The 13,665-nt window shown below is 42.0% G+C and overlaps 1 protein-coding gene across 1 annotated transcript in view; it reads right to left on the bottom strand.

The window, feature by feature from the left end:
• LOC118337463 (RAS guanyl-releasing protein 1-like) overlaps window positions 1-12,515 on the bottom strand; it is a 14,969-nt gene extending 2,454 nt beyond the window's left edge. The window contains exons 1-14 of the mRNA XM_035674513.1: window positions 12,216-12,515; window positions 7,314-7,419; window positions 5,779-5,841; window positions 5,563-5,694; window positions 4,736-4,889; window positions 4,382-4,555; window positions 3,457-3,573; window positions 3,099-3,374; window positions 2,598-2,678; window positions 1,696-1,800; window positions 1,406-1,515; window positions 781-925; window positions 605-641; window positions 71-202 (exon numbers count right to left, since the gene is read on the bottom strand). Of these exons, the coding sequence (XP_035530406.1) occupies window positions 71-202; window positions 605-641; window positions 781-925; window positions 1,406-1,515; window positions 1,696-1,800; window positions 2,598-2,678; window positions 3,099-3,374; window positions 3,457-3,573; window positions 4,382-4,555; window positions 4,736-4,889; window positions 5,563-5,694; window positions 5,779-5,841; window positions 7,314-7,419; window positions 12,216-12,483 (1,900 nt within the window). The 5' untranslated portion in view covers window positions 12,484-12,515. The remainder of the gene's footprint in view (window positions 1-70; window positions 203-604; window positions 642-780; window positions 926-1,405; window positions 1,516-1,695; window positions 1,801-2,597; window positions 2,679-3,098; window positions 3,375-3,456; window positions 3,574-4,381; window positions 4,556-4,735; window positions 4,890-5,562; window positions 5,695-5,778; window positions 5,842-7,313; window positions 7,420-12,215) is intronic.
• Between the last annotated feature and the right edge of the window lie 1,150 nt (window positions 12,516-13,665).

The following is a 13,665-nucleotide window of genomic DNA, read 5'->3' on the forward strand; positions in this document are numbered from 1 at the left end:
GTGTGTGTGTGTGTGTGTCAAACGGACTGTTTATGCTGTAATGAACCCCATCACGCATAATCAAACCCACCCTCTGAGGTGCCCATGGTGACAGGCGTGGAGCTCGGTGTGGGACTGTCGATGGCGTTGGTCATTTTCGCATTTTTCTTGCACTCAAATGCCACCTGGTCCTTGCACAGCTTGTGGCAGTTCATCCCACAGTCTGAGCCAGCCAAAAGAATGCACAACATGTCAGAACAGGAACTCAAACTAACATCGACAAACTGACTTCTACTGACTTTTCTTTGAACACTATCTGTTCTGCAAATGCAACTCTGGAAGCTTTGCATGCTTACTGTCAAGCAAACAAATAGCTCTCAGATCTTTTGAGGGACGGGGGAGGGGGAAAAACTGTGGTTCTGGCTGCAGACACTTAATTTTTTTTCATGCTGCAATGTTCAGCTAGCTGTGTGCAACACACAAAACCACACTGCACCTTCTTTAGATAGCTTCACTTTACCTGCTCCCCACAGTGTGTGTACCTCTACTCATTTCAAAGCATGATACTGATATACGAACAAATATAGACATGCTAAAGTTGCACAATACATAGTGCAATAATTACCTTTACATCTGTAGCCTTGCTTGATGACGCCCCACAACTGTGAAGAAGAATATGGAGGAGAAACATTGAATATCAAGAAGCAAAAGCAAACCTATAAACAACGTTACACATTGTTTTCTAGACTGTGACATAGCAGTCAAGCAGTTTCTATACTCATCATACGTGTTGTGACTTACAAATCCGGAGCAGTTGTCACAGAAGGTGGGTTTCATGTAAGTGGTTTCCTGAAAGTTATGGACAAATCCAAGACCCAGTTTGGAGCAGATAACACTGGCTCGCATGAAGTAGGCTGTGATCTCCTCTCTGCTGACGAGGCCCTCCCTGGACAACCACAACCACACACAGCATAATTTAACAGAGGGAATAGAGCTCTAAATGATACAGTATATATGGGAAATAAACATTTTGACAGACATTTTCAGATCTTCTTTCACATCCCACTTTAATGTTCGGTAATCCCTGATCTGATTTATTTGGGACTCACCCACTCATCTGCACCATGTGTAAAACACTATACCACTTTTTTATTGTGTAATGATAAAACAGTAACATCATCAACTATGGCGGTTTTCTAGCCTAGGTCTAAATGAGAAATCACATGCTCCTCTCTGGGTTTTGAGCATCATGTAACAGTGGACGTGCATGAGAAATAAACAGTGAACATGTTGTGGTGGGGGTTATGGTTAGTTGTGTTGCTATTTTATGTTTCCTGTTTCTACGCTCATCACTACAAATACCACTTTTTCTTCCTCTCCTCTGAAGCCACAAATGAGTTGAGTGCGTGACCTGTCAAACACTTACTTCTCTTTGTCCATGACACAGAAGGAAAACGGAAAACTAGCAGCAATTTTCTCAAATTCCCCTTGAGAAATGAAGCCGTTCTCGTCGTGATCGTAGTTCTTAAACACGGACTGTGAAAGACAAGAGGCAAACACCATTGTTGCTCGACTATTAGTGAACAATAGCTGCAAGAGCAAGCTGTCAAAAAAATGGCAGCATTGAGAAGAATAGTTAAAATAAATGATTACGGTTATATAACAGCATTACTGAGTAGCAATGCGGAGGCTACACTTGAAAGCGGAAGCACTTACGTCCACCATTCTCTGCACATGTTTGCTGATGGTTCGGGGGTCTGGTTTAGGAGCCACTCCTGATGCCCAGTCCACAACCACTGGAGGTCTAGAGGGGGTGGCTGGCTGATAGAAAATTAATTAGACATTAAAAAAACAAGCCTGAACAGGCAGATAAACATGTACATAATTATCTCAGCAGCTGTATTACACTAAATATTTCCATGGCCTGCTGTGCAGAAGCAGAAGCAACACTATCAACTAGCTAGAAGTCAGAGAAACTAATTGTTGAGTAATGCTTAGAAAGATGTGTATTTTGACATTTTGGGAAATATGCTTGTTCTCTCTCCTGCAGGGAGTTAGATGAGAAGATTGATACCACTCTATTGTCTGTAAATATGTAGCTGGAGCCAGCAGTTTGCTTAGCTCAACATAAAGACTGGAAAACAGCTAGCCTGGCTCTGTCCAAAGGTAGTACAACAATTTGCCTTTTACAGGTGCTTGTAGGTTGATTTTGTTACTGTTGGACAGAGCCAGGGTAGCCATTCCCCCCTTGTTTCCAGTCTTTGTCCTATGCTAAGCTAACCAACTACTGGCTGCAGCTTCATATTTAGCATACAGGTATGTGGGTGGTATCAATCTTCTGCTTTTCCAGTCTTTAAGCTAAGCTAACCAGCTGCAGGTTGTAGCTTCATGAGGGTTCTATCAGTCCTCTCATCTGACTCTTGGCAAGAAAGAGAATAACTGTATTTCCTGTTTTCGAGTCTTTAAGCTAAGCTAACCAGCTCCTGGCTGTAGAGTGGTCTCAATCTTCTTATCTAACTCTCGGCAGGAATGCAGATGAGCCTATTTCCCCAACTACTGCTATAAAGCCAGCTGGTAAACAGTTGTTAACTATAAGTGCCTCTGTTTCTATCACCCACAGGTGCTTTGCAGTTCTTGGGCTCCCTGGTGTAAGACAGTTCGTAAATCTCATCCTCAGTGTAGTAAAGGTCCAAGGACAGCTGTGGGGAAGGAGAGAACACATGTCGGCACATGAGAGGTGAACAAATAGAGAAAGAGCTCTCTGTATATCTAGATGTTTCTCCTTGAAACATGTTTTGATGAGGGCAGAATTGGGCCACAGGGTAACTATTATCTCTTCATGGGCATTCTGTTGTTCAAGTACGATTAAAGCACCGCACACAGATAACACAACAATACAGCAATCTGAACTCACTCTCATTCACACTCAGTTCGTCACCCACACACTCATAGATCATAGACTCTCATCACACCCACACAAGCACGGACACAATCCACATGCTGTAACACGCTCATTTGCATCTGTGCTTGTGTTTAATACAATCTAGTGAATCACATGAAGATACATAACAATTAAAAAAAAGAGTCCGAATGCAGAGTTGCACTGAAGGGCGCACTACCGTCAACAGATGGACCAGGTCCTTGTTAGCATCCAGCCCGGGAGGGATCTGCTGGAGTTGGATCAGCTCATTAATGTGGCTGTAAAGTGCCTGAAGCTTCTGGACGTTCACCTTGTTGTCATCCACATAGTCTGACATGGCCTCATTGACCGAAATCAGGTCTTTGAGGTGGACACCCAGGATAGGGATTTTAAAACCTGTAATCTTGTTGTAAGCTTGTCTATAGTTGTCATAGTTTCTGCAGGAGGACAGTAGGTCTGTCATCTCGTTCAGTACCTGAGGATTGAATAGAAATTTTTATAATCATTAATGTGAGGATGTATTGGCTGTGTTATCAGCGAGATCTTACGTCATTTACCTTGGTGACCTCACTAGGTACATGTGAGGTGGTGTCCTTCAGTCTGGAGATCGAGCTGTGACAAAGCCCTCCCACCACCGCCATTAGTGTGTTGTAATTGTGCATAAGATGTAGACTCTGGTGGAAGCAGACGCAAAAAGCACTGGTATCAAACACACACATATAAACACGCACAAATAAACTTGTCCCAGGTAGCCCCGGTTATATAATCTCCAGCAGTGCGGTTATATAAGCCACTTATATTGTTGCCTTTTTCTTACTGCGCTCTCATATCTCACACTTCTTTTGAAAGTGCTTTTCCCTCTCTTTTCTTTTCTAATTCGTGCTGTCACTGGAGCATTATGGTGTGAAATTCGTTTCCACACCCGTGGGTTTTGAGGTTGACAGCAGTGAGCAGCAGCAGACTGGTGCATTAGTGTTAGGGTGCAAGAGGTCCTCCAGAGTACAAGCCCGCATAACGGCTCCCTGAAGCCTGCACCTCACTTTCTCAGCAGGCTGCGTGCAGCTACGCATTGGAGTGGTTTTAAAAAGCAAAGTCTTATCGGCGACAACAGTCACAAGTCATTTATCTCTTTTCCACTTCCACAACCTCCTCAGTATCTAAGTGTGTTCTACTCGATGACTCCATTAGCTTGCATTCAGTTAATATTTTTCTATTGGTAAAATCTTATGCTAAAATACGCTAAAAGCCTGCAGCAGAGCTCTCGAGAATCATTTCCAGCTCTCTGTGAATATGCTTTATGCAGCTGCTAATTATGCAGGATCTATGGCATTGTTCGGAGTATGACAATATATTCGGTGTTTTACAGGAGCACGTAGATGCAAGCAAAGAGGAAATGTGTCAAATAAAGTTCCATTTTTCTTTTTTGCTAAACCAGGAACAGAAACTGTAGTAATGCTAATGAGGGGCTGATTAAACCACTACCTTGGCCACGTGAATAAACTTGGTGAAAACCTCAGCTCTCAGCTGAGCGGTTGGCCTGCTCAGCACCATCAGCTGAACCCACTGGGAGATACCGTTACACAGGGCGATGGAACGCTCCATCACGGGGATGTCCTTCATGCAGCAGCTGCGAATGTAATTCTGATAGTCTACAAACTGGCAGAGAGAGCAGAGAGACAAGCATAAAGTGCTGCACGGAAACTGTGAGGCATTTCCCCTGGGGAGGAAACACCTAATGGTTTATAGTTCACAGAGATGCATGTCAAATTAACAAATCGTCAGCGTGCAAAAGACAACCTAGATACACTTGAATAGGTTTTTAGTGTGTATGCTCACTGATATCCTGCAGAAGGACTTGAATTCCAGGTAGGTGAGATGTTCCGCCAGCTCAATGGGCTCCAGGTGATCAAAAAGAAGAGAGACTTTCCTCTTTTTACTGTAGTTAGCTTTGATCTTCTGGCTGGCCTTCCACGACCGGTCCCGTTCATTTCTAGAACACACCATGGAAAATAACATGGTCACATTTACAAATCAGCAAAGGTTAAGTAACAGCCTGACATGACTCCATAAATTAGAAAGTGACAGTTTGAGACATTATTGTGTCTATCAGATTTGTGGTAATGCGGTCAGGCAATGGAAACACTCCCCCAGATACCAGTACGTAAATGTTTTTTTTTAATATAATGGTAATTACACACATATATATAATTAAAAGTTTATTTCAACAATTCAAATTGATGGTTTGTAGTTTACTATGATAGTGAATTGAATATATTTGGGTTTTGGGATGTTGGTCAGACAAAACATGACATCTGAAGATCTTACATTTTATAGACCAAATGATCAATTGATTAATTTAGAAAATAATGGGCAGATTAACCGATCATATTTCACTTCATACTAAGTAATCAAGTGTGAGGTAACTTTAATGATACACTGGATCAAGAAAACAGAAATTTACTGTATATGTGATGTGAAAAAGAAACAAATATTTGATCTTCTCTGATCTGCTACATTAGCAGCTTCAAAGTTATGCAGTTCACAGTTCAAAGTCTGTAATCTTGATCGTGACTGTTTTCAGTATTTTCCATGACAGAACAAACAACTGAGAGTCGTGCAGGCCTAATGTCTCAGTTGCCAGCTGGTCAGAGATTAACACTTACATCCATTTGGTCTCTAGGAGAGAGCAAAGATGCTCCTGTCCCTGCTCTCTGATCAGCTCCCGGAACTGTTCCAGGCTGTCTGACAAGCTGTGTTGCAACCGGAAGCTTATCCAGAATTCCTGGATCCAATGCCTGGAAGTCAGAGATGATACCATGTAACTGAATACACAACACACAATTAAAGACTATTAAAATGCGCTAATGTGTTAAACTGACCTGATGAAGTAGCATATCTTCTGGCACTCTGTTGGCTGTTCGTTGTCCAGTGCTAGTTTATATGTAAGCGTTTTGGTTAAGGAAATAATGTTGACTTAATTATTAACCTAGGTAAAGTGCGGTTTTATTGAGTCAGCAGTGTCTCACGCTTAACAGCATTTTTGTTTAGGTGAGAACAGCTTGCCAGCAAATCAGCTGATCTTCAACTTTGCTCAGGAAAGGTGCGTTTTGAGTATATACTGAACATACGGTTGACTCGACTGCAGAGTTTCTTTCGTGCAAACAATTCATTAATAAAAACTACAGCAACTAAATAAAAAGGCTAACAGAAGTGGCATTTGGTAATGTGGGAGGAGGCGGCTGCATGAAGCAAAACTGATGAGCATCACTGAATCATTCTGGCATACAGAAGTAAGTGAATAACAAAATGTCCAAAGAAAACACACAATTGAACAACTGTTGATTAATGTGCATTGTTTACTGGTAGGACACTAAAAATGTTTTTAATCAATGCCTTGCAATTATTCGGCAATATGGTCGCACATGCGGACCGCGACAGCACCCTCGTCGATTTATACACAGTGCACACAAAAGCATTTCCTTATTATACGAAGCAGCTTCTATAAACAGCCTGACACTATAGCTCTCAATTGGCAGAAATCAGCGTGAAGTGATGCACATAAAAAGGCTAATTGCGTCATGGGAGCAGACGAACCGCCCACGCAATCCCAAGGCCAGACTGTGATGAAGGCTGTTAATGGCCCCTGTGTCTCTTCACTGATCCTAAACCCACACATTGAATTTATTTGATGTATCCTTTTGGGTCTTGGGCTCAAAACGAGAGGGTTAAAAATAGCAGAAGGGCATTCGGCGTTGCACGCTCTGACGTCGGTTCCTGTGAGCAGGGGCCTCTTAAAGCAATAGAGGGTCTGTGTTTATATATAGTTGAAGAGGACTTGTATGTGAAAGAGGCAGAGGTAATTAACACCTGAAACCCCAAGGCTGCTTGACAGGCCAGTTGGCACCTCTGAGAGGCTTTGTGACGCCACTGCTGTTTCCTGAATGAAAGCCTAGATTACAGGCCCTCCACTCAAGTCTCGAGACACTACAAAAAAAATGCTTTTTTCCAGGCGTGAAGTTGGGGAAAATTGAAGAGACAAAATCAAACATTCTGAAAGAGACCAGATACACATTGGTAACAGACTCTCTGTTACTGAAAGCATGGGGTACAGGGCCCAGAGTGAAGGAAATGTACTCAGATAGAGATGTAAAATGTCTACAACAACCGACAGCAGGAGTAAACACGAACTGCCACTTGCCTATCACATTTTACACTGACAGCTACAGGCTGCATTGTACGCCAAGTACAAGCTTGATTGCTCGTTGCTGTTGACAACCACAGGAAAGCAGCACAAAGCAGAGCCAGTGATCTGATCCCATCTTGCATTTGGTGCTCAAAATTGGCCAATGCACTGTTTGAATCATCTGCCTGCACTGTAGCGGTTATGGCTTTATGTCGGACTGTTGAAGGATATAGAGTGATGAGTTTGTCCAGCAGATCATTGGAGGAGATGAGAAGACGGTGCATGGTCAGGCTGATGTTCAACAGGTGGCTGCTCCCACATACAACACCATCCGTGTCTGCAAGACAATACGCACACACTTAATATTACCCTCATTGCTAAGAGGAGGATATAACTTTTCTGCAAGACAATGTCACCTTAAAATAAAGGCGCATGAGTGACACAAGGTTTCCCTTGTTTAAGTGGCATCTTACTCATCATGTGTGTTTAATTTTACTTTGCTTACACATAGTAAACTGGTAAAAATAGGATTCACTGCACTGCTTTTTTTAGTAAATTGCGCATTTGTTGGGGACAATTTTCAGTTGCGGATTAATTCACGTTTGGTGCTTCAAGTGAAAATCTTCAGCAGCATGGCAGTGAGGGTCAAAATAAACTACAGTGCCCATGTTTATCACACTGAAGGAACAGGTGTGTTGCGGCTCACTGACAGAGGTCGCATAAGTGCACACATTCTTTACTAAAGTGGAAGTACAAATAACACATATTAAATAAATAAATGAACATAAATATAAAATATTTCCCTCAAACGCATTAAAACTAAAGTGACAAGCCTGTTTTGACAATGTAAGGAGTGGAAAGTACAGATATGTAGGAGTTAAAAGTAAAACGTTTTCATGAAAATAAGTAAAGTACAGATACCTGAAAAAAAGTACAGTAGTACTTGTAGTATTTTTACACAATATTTGCTGGTAGAATAAATTCATTGTGGGTTTTGGTGCCTTATCCTTTATTTACTATAACTGGGACAAATTGCAATGAATCACAGATCACACTTTGCAAATAAACCTATACCCACGGATTATTTCTTTGATTAAAAAATAGATTATATTTGATTCTGCATTGGATTGTAAAGACAGATATAACTGGCCCCCTTAAACACAGAATAACCCTCAGGTGTTACCTGTGAAAACCATCACATAGTATTTCCATCAGTAGACAACAGAGGGCCGAGTTAACCAGGCAGATGCACACACTGTAACATTTCGTCACACAGACCCAAGGTTCTGAAGATTTGCCCTTTCCTCTGATTGTGTGAACCTCTGCAGCGTGCTTGTCTCACTACCTTTTTCGCTTCCTTTTTCCTTGCGTATATCTGACTTCCTCTCTTTGTGACGAGACCACCTTTCCTACGCTACATCTTGAGACCCACAGATTTAGAAACTTTCTTGTGTACGTATGTGAAAATATTACAATGCCAGATCTGACCTGTCATTGCAGAAAATGCATTTCCCTGCTCACTTAAGCGAAGCAACACACTACTTATCTTCTGTGAGACCACTGCTACATGCAGCGAATTAGTGGTTGGCATACAGAGGAAGAGCATTTAATTGCATCTTGAAATTATTCTTTAAACATCATGGGACATCTTAGGCTGTTTACATCTTCCTTCCACAATCTGTAGAGAATGAACAGATTGTGCTGAAAATTTAAGAAACAACATTTGTGAATTTTCAAGCTGAGTATTGTTTCCCTTTAAGCTTTACCAGTATCTTGACACCATCAAGGACATCAGGCGTCTGTGGATCCACTTTCAAACCATATCACCTTGGAAGTACCCCGGACTCCATGGCAACATGTTTTCTAATCTTTGTTATCTGTAAGCAACTCACCACTCCAGCCACAGCTGACTAATCCAGCCCTCATATCCTGCATGGGGTGTGTTTCTGTTTGTTACACTACCAGCTAAATCCAGTGAACATCAATGACCTCACCAGTCTAGTCAATAAGAGAATAAAAGAGACTAGTGAAACAATGTCTAATATTCAGAATTACATGGCTGGTAAAGCAGCAATGCTTTGATGCAGTTAAGACGTGTATATAAAGCAATAGCCACTTCTTTTTGTTCTTCCTGACATCTGTGAAAAACTCAGCTATAAGTCTGTTGTGCTACATTTATTAATTTACAGTCATGTTTTGCTTAAGAGTCTGGTAACAATCAGGTGTGATTCAGCAAAAGTCAGACATATGGTTAATGCAAAACAGGAAGCCATGACTCTCCACCAGGTAAACAATTGCTCAATTCTTTTTTTCACAACTTTCCAACCACTAACCCTCCCTGTGCAGGGTTAATTGCAAGAGGAAATCCTCTCTGGACTGTCTGTTCCTGACTGGAAAATTAGGAAAGCTGCCACCCGCTACAGTGGAACTTTGTGATACTGTATGGTGATAAACACTGCGGAGGGCACACAGTGTCTGGCCTAGTTTTAAGGTTATCTAAGACATTAATCAGCCGCTCCAAATGTGCGTGTCGCTTTTCCTTGTTTTGACAGAGCACATCAGACTGGATGGTCTCTTTGTTTTAGAGGAATCCAAGTCTGATGCAGGGTGATTTTTATCTCTCTGTGCTCTGAACAAACGTCTCCATAATAACCTGTAACGTCACAGCCTCTGTTTGAATGTATACTTTACAGCAGTGGTTCTCAAACTTTTTCTGGCATGGCTCCCTTCAGAAACCAAGCCTTCAGCACTCATTAACAACCGAAACTAGTAAAAAAGGGATCCAAGTTGAACTTCAGTAAAATAAATGTCAGCGCAATAGCATCGGCAAACTCTTGTTGGTTTATTTTCCCTACATAAATCATATGCATTGAACTTTGCTCAACTCCATATTTTTCCTTTGGTCATCCATGCCCCACCTGCAGTGGCTCTATGCCCAACCAGTGGGGCCCGCCCTACAGTTTTAGAACGACAGCTTTACAGTACTTGTACCCCAGGAAGTAACTCTTTAGCTGCCAGGGGGTGCATTAAAAGATTATGGAGTAGCTTGTCTAATTTTATAAAAAATAGAGGCTCATGATTTCTTTAAAAAAATATATCCACATATTGAGTCTGCTATAACACTTGGACACCACATGACTAGGAGTGACAGTTAGCTAAAACTAATGCATAAATATAATAGCTTAAAGAAATGGACAACAGCTGAAATTGTTAGTTAAAAGTAATGTACAAATTGCTAACAATTACTAATTATGGTCTCCTCTACCTGCTCTGGCTTGTACAGCAATTTGGTCAACATGGGTTGTTTTTAAATGTGCTTTGTACATAAATGTGATTTGATCTGATTTGATAAATGGTTGAAATAGCTCAAAATAATGGACAACAGTTAAAATTGTTTGCATTAAGTAATGTTTTGTATGGTTGAAACAGCTAAAAAGGATGGTCGAAACAGTTATCTTAACATAATAAATCAATGGTTGAAATAGCTAAAAGAAATACATAAATAGTGGAAATGTCCAGCTTCTGCCACTCAAAGTGGTAGTATTATGAATGCAAACATTCTGTTTCAATTTTATAAAAATAATCACTATCATATCTACTTTTATAGCATTAATAGTTAAATAATATCAAATCTAAAACCACTGCAAGCACTTTCTACCAGGCCAACACAAACTTCTCCCTGTAAAAACTTTATTGTTAGATGTTTGATCTTATAAATGATATCTAATAAAAACGAAAACCTGTATGAATACAAAGCAACTGTAACCTGTATTGTTTTTTTAAAAACAAAATAGAATTAGGTTGACGCAGGGCCTATTCAGAGCATGCGGTGCAGCCCAGAGCAGCACGGTCTAAAGACAGTGATGATGTCAACAGCAATTGATCCACACCTCATAGCGCTCTGCATTTCAAAGGCTGGTCAGCATCTGAGGACCACTGTTAGGGGAGCTGACCTTTCAGCTCAGCCAGGCTTGAAGCTGCCATCAGGTAATCCTTCAAATAGCTCTTACGTGCACTCTCACATTTGAAAAGGTGGCAGGACTCATGGACCTTGGGGGTTCGCTTGTGATGTGGGCCAGGAGGAACAGAGCAGTGCTCCATTTTATCAGGAGAGGCTGTTGAAGGAAAACCCCAGTCATAACACACTGTACTCAGTGAGATACCATCTGAGCATGTGTGTGTGTGGATGTCAAATTTTGCATAGTGACACTGAAAGGACTTTTTTTAAGCCAAGTGCTCAAACACTGTATAATACAGTACTATAGGGTTCCTTAGCTTCTTCTGATTAAATCCGTTTCCCTCGTGTATCTGAAATGAGCAGCAGGCTGTCATTACTGCCTGGTTTTTACATCTCCACAGATAAATGTAGTTGCGGGATGTCATTTTATGTGCAGCCCATTGTAACACCTCTCCATTGCTCTTGCTCCATTTTTGTAACCAGGCAACAGCAATTTGAAAGCTTGTCTCTTCAGAAACACAATCACCATAACTCCGAGAGCACTCCAGACAACTTGATGAAGCCAATGATCTTTGCTTGATTGATCCAACTACAACCTACTCAATCACCGCTGTCCTTTTTTCTTTTAAAAACACTATACATCTTGCAGACAGTAAAATGTCATTTGACACATAAACCAACACATACAGCGCAGCCATTGCAACCATTGCAGAAGAAATTATGATACAAGCAACCATCAAATATCTTCTTCAACATTTTCACAGCACAAAACTAAATAAAATAATAATAATATGTAAAACAACACTAATAAATGCAGCTGTGTTAAGAAAACCAATTTCACTTTTTAGATGTAAATCTTCCCACTCCTTTTCTATAGAGGCCTGCCCAGACTTGATGGAGATTTGCAGCAAAATGCCAGGAAAGGTGTTTTGGAAAAACAAAGACTTGTGGGGAAACAACAACAGTGTGATCTCATAAAAGGTGCAGTTTTTTGTTCTGCCTTTAAGGCGTATTATCTTACTGTTTCTCAGTAACAGGACCACAGAGAAGGTATGAGTCAAACTTGAAAAAATACTTCAGTGTTACACAAACATAGACCAGAAGCACCTGCAGCAGGCAGCACTCCACCATGTCAAACTCAACACCAGGGCCAAGGTAGGCCAGCACAGACTTACCGAAAGACTGCAAACAGGTCTGGATCAGCTCCTCCCAGCTCGCCCCCTTGGTGAGGTGTCCCAGGGGCATCATGGATTTACCTGGGGTGGTTTGGGCCGGGCTGGGTTTGTGGAACCTGTGCGGACGGCCTGGAGGAGAAACTCTAGACCTGGAGCTGCATCCTGGAGTCACCCTCCTTGAGAAACACCAACACAAGAAGTGTGAGTGGGGGAGGCGGAGGGGCAGGAGGGCTTGCTGTAATGAAAGTGTGCGTTTCTCTTTTTGCATATGAGGATGTAGAGTATGTGCGTGTACATGCGATTCAACCATAATCTTAATGGAAACGCACCGCCGATTTACACATGAAACGATTCCGCGTTAACTGACACACAAAAAAAAAATTAGCAGCCCATTGTTAAGAACCCCCCCCCTGAGATTCTTGCCTCTTCATCTGTTTCTCATTTCCCTTCCTTTTGAACTTGGGGAAATCACGCGGTTGATTGGCGCACATCAAAAACACAGCAAGTTTAAAATTGTTGAGTGCACGCGGTAAACAAAGTGGAATGTCCGAAACGGCGGTTTGGCCGAAACCAGGTCAAGAAAGTATAGTGCAAAAAAAAAAATCACAACTAGAGAACATTTTGCGCAAAACAGTTGGCAGCATCAAAATGCAGTTTTCGCCAGCCTTATGGCACACATTAGCGACTGACGCGCTGTCCCCTTACTTTACACCAAGAACAGGCCAGCTAAACAGCAACCTCTTCCACATCAACCTGTTAACAGCAAGTACGCACATTTTTCAGGCCAAAACCACACCGGATCACCAAAAAACGCCCCATAAAAAAGGTGCTCTGACTTACGCGTCCGTCCTTTCCCTTTCGTCCGGCGCAACGCTTTTCCCGTTATTTTTTTTTTTTTTTTTTTTTTTTTTTTTTTTTTTTTTTGGTTGTTTTCTTTTGATACATCCCATGGCGAGGTACGGGGGCGAGCGAGCGGCTGAACTAGGCTGTCGCTCTGTGTTCTCCTGCGATGGGAGCATTTCATCCGTCTGCTCGGCCTAATGCGCCTCCGCGGTCCTTCAGCAGCATTGTGGCTGACTCGTCAATGAACGCATTTACACCAATAGGAGTCCCCAGCTTTGTCTGCGAGTGCCGGCCGTGGTGGCCGGCTTGTCACTCACACAAGATAGTGGGATTCTCCTCTCTCTCTCTCTCCTCTCTCTCTCTCTCTCTCTCCTCTCTCTCTGCTCTCTGTTTCGCAGCAGTCGTTGCTACTTGCGTGTGTGTGTGAGTGAGTGAGCTGAGTAGTGGAGCTCTTAGCAGGTTTATGCTCTACAACTCTAATGACAAGGATTCGTTGGGAAGAGGGCCCAACAGAAATGAGAGGCTTAGTAGCGTGTTACTGCCCATCTCAACTCACTGTCATCACAGGATTGGCTGCGATTTGGTCATAACGAGTTGCAGCCTCGCA

The sequence above is a fragment of the Morone saxatilis genome, unplaced genomic scaffold (genome assembly GCF_004916995.1).
Source record: "Morone saxatilis isolate NCDOM2014 unplaced genomic scaffold, NCSU_SB_2.0 Contig3, whole genome shotgun sequence".
NCBI lineage: Eukaryota > Metazoa > Chordata > Actinopteri > Moronidae > Morone > Morone saxatilis.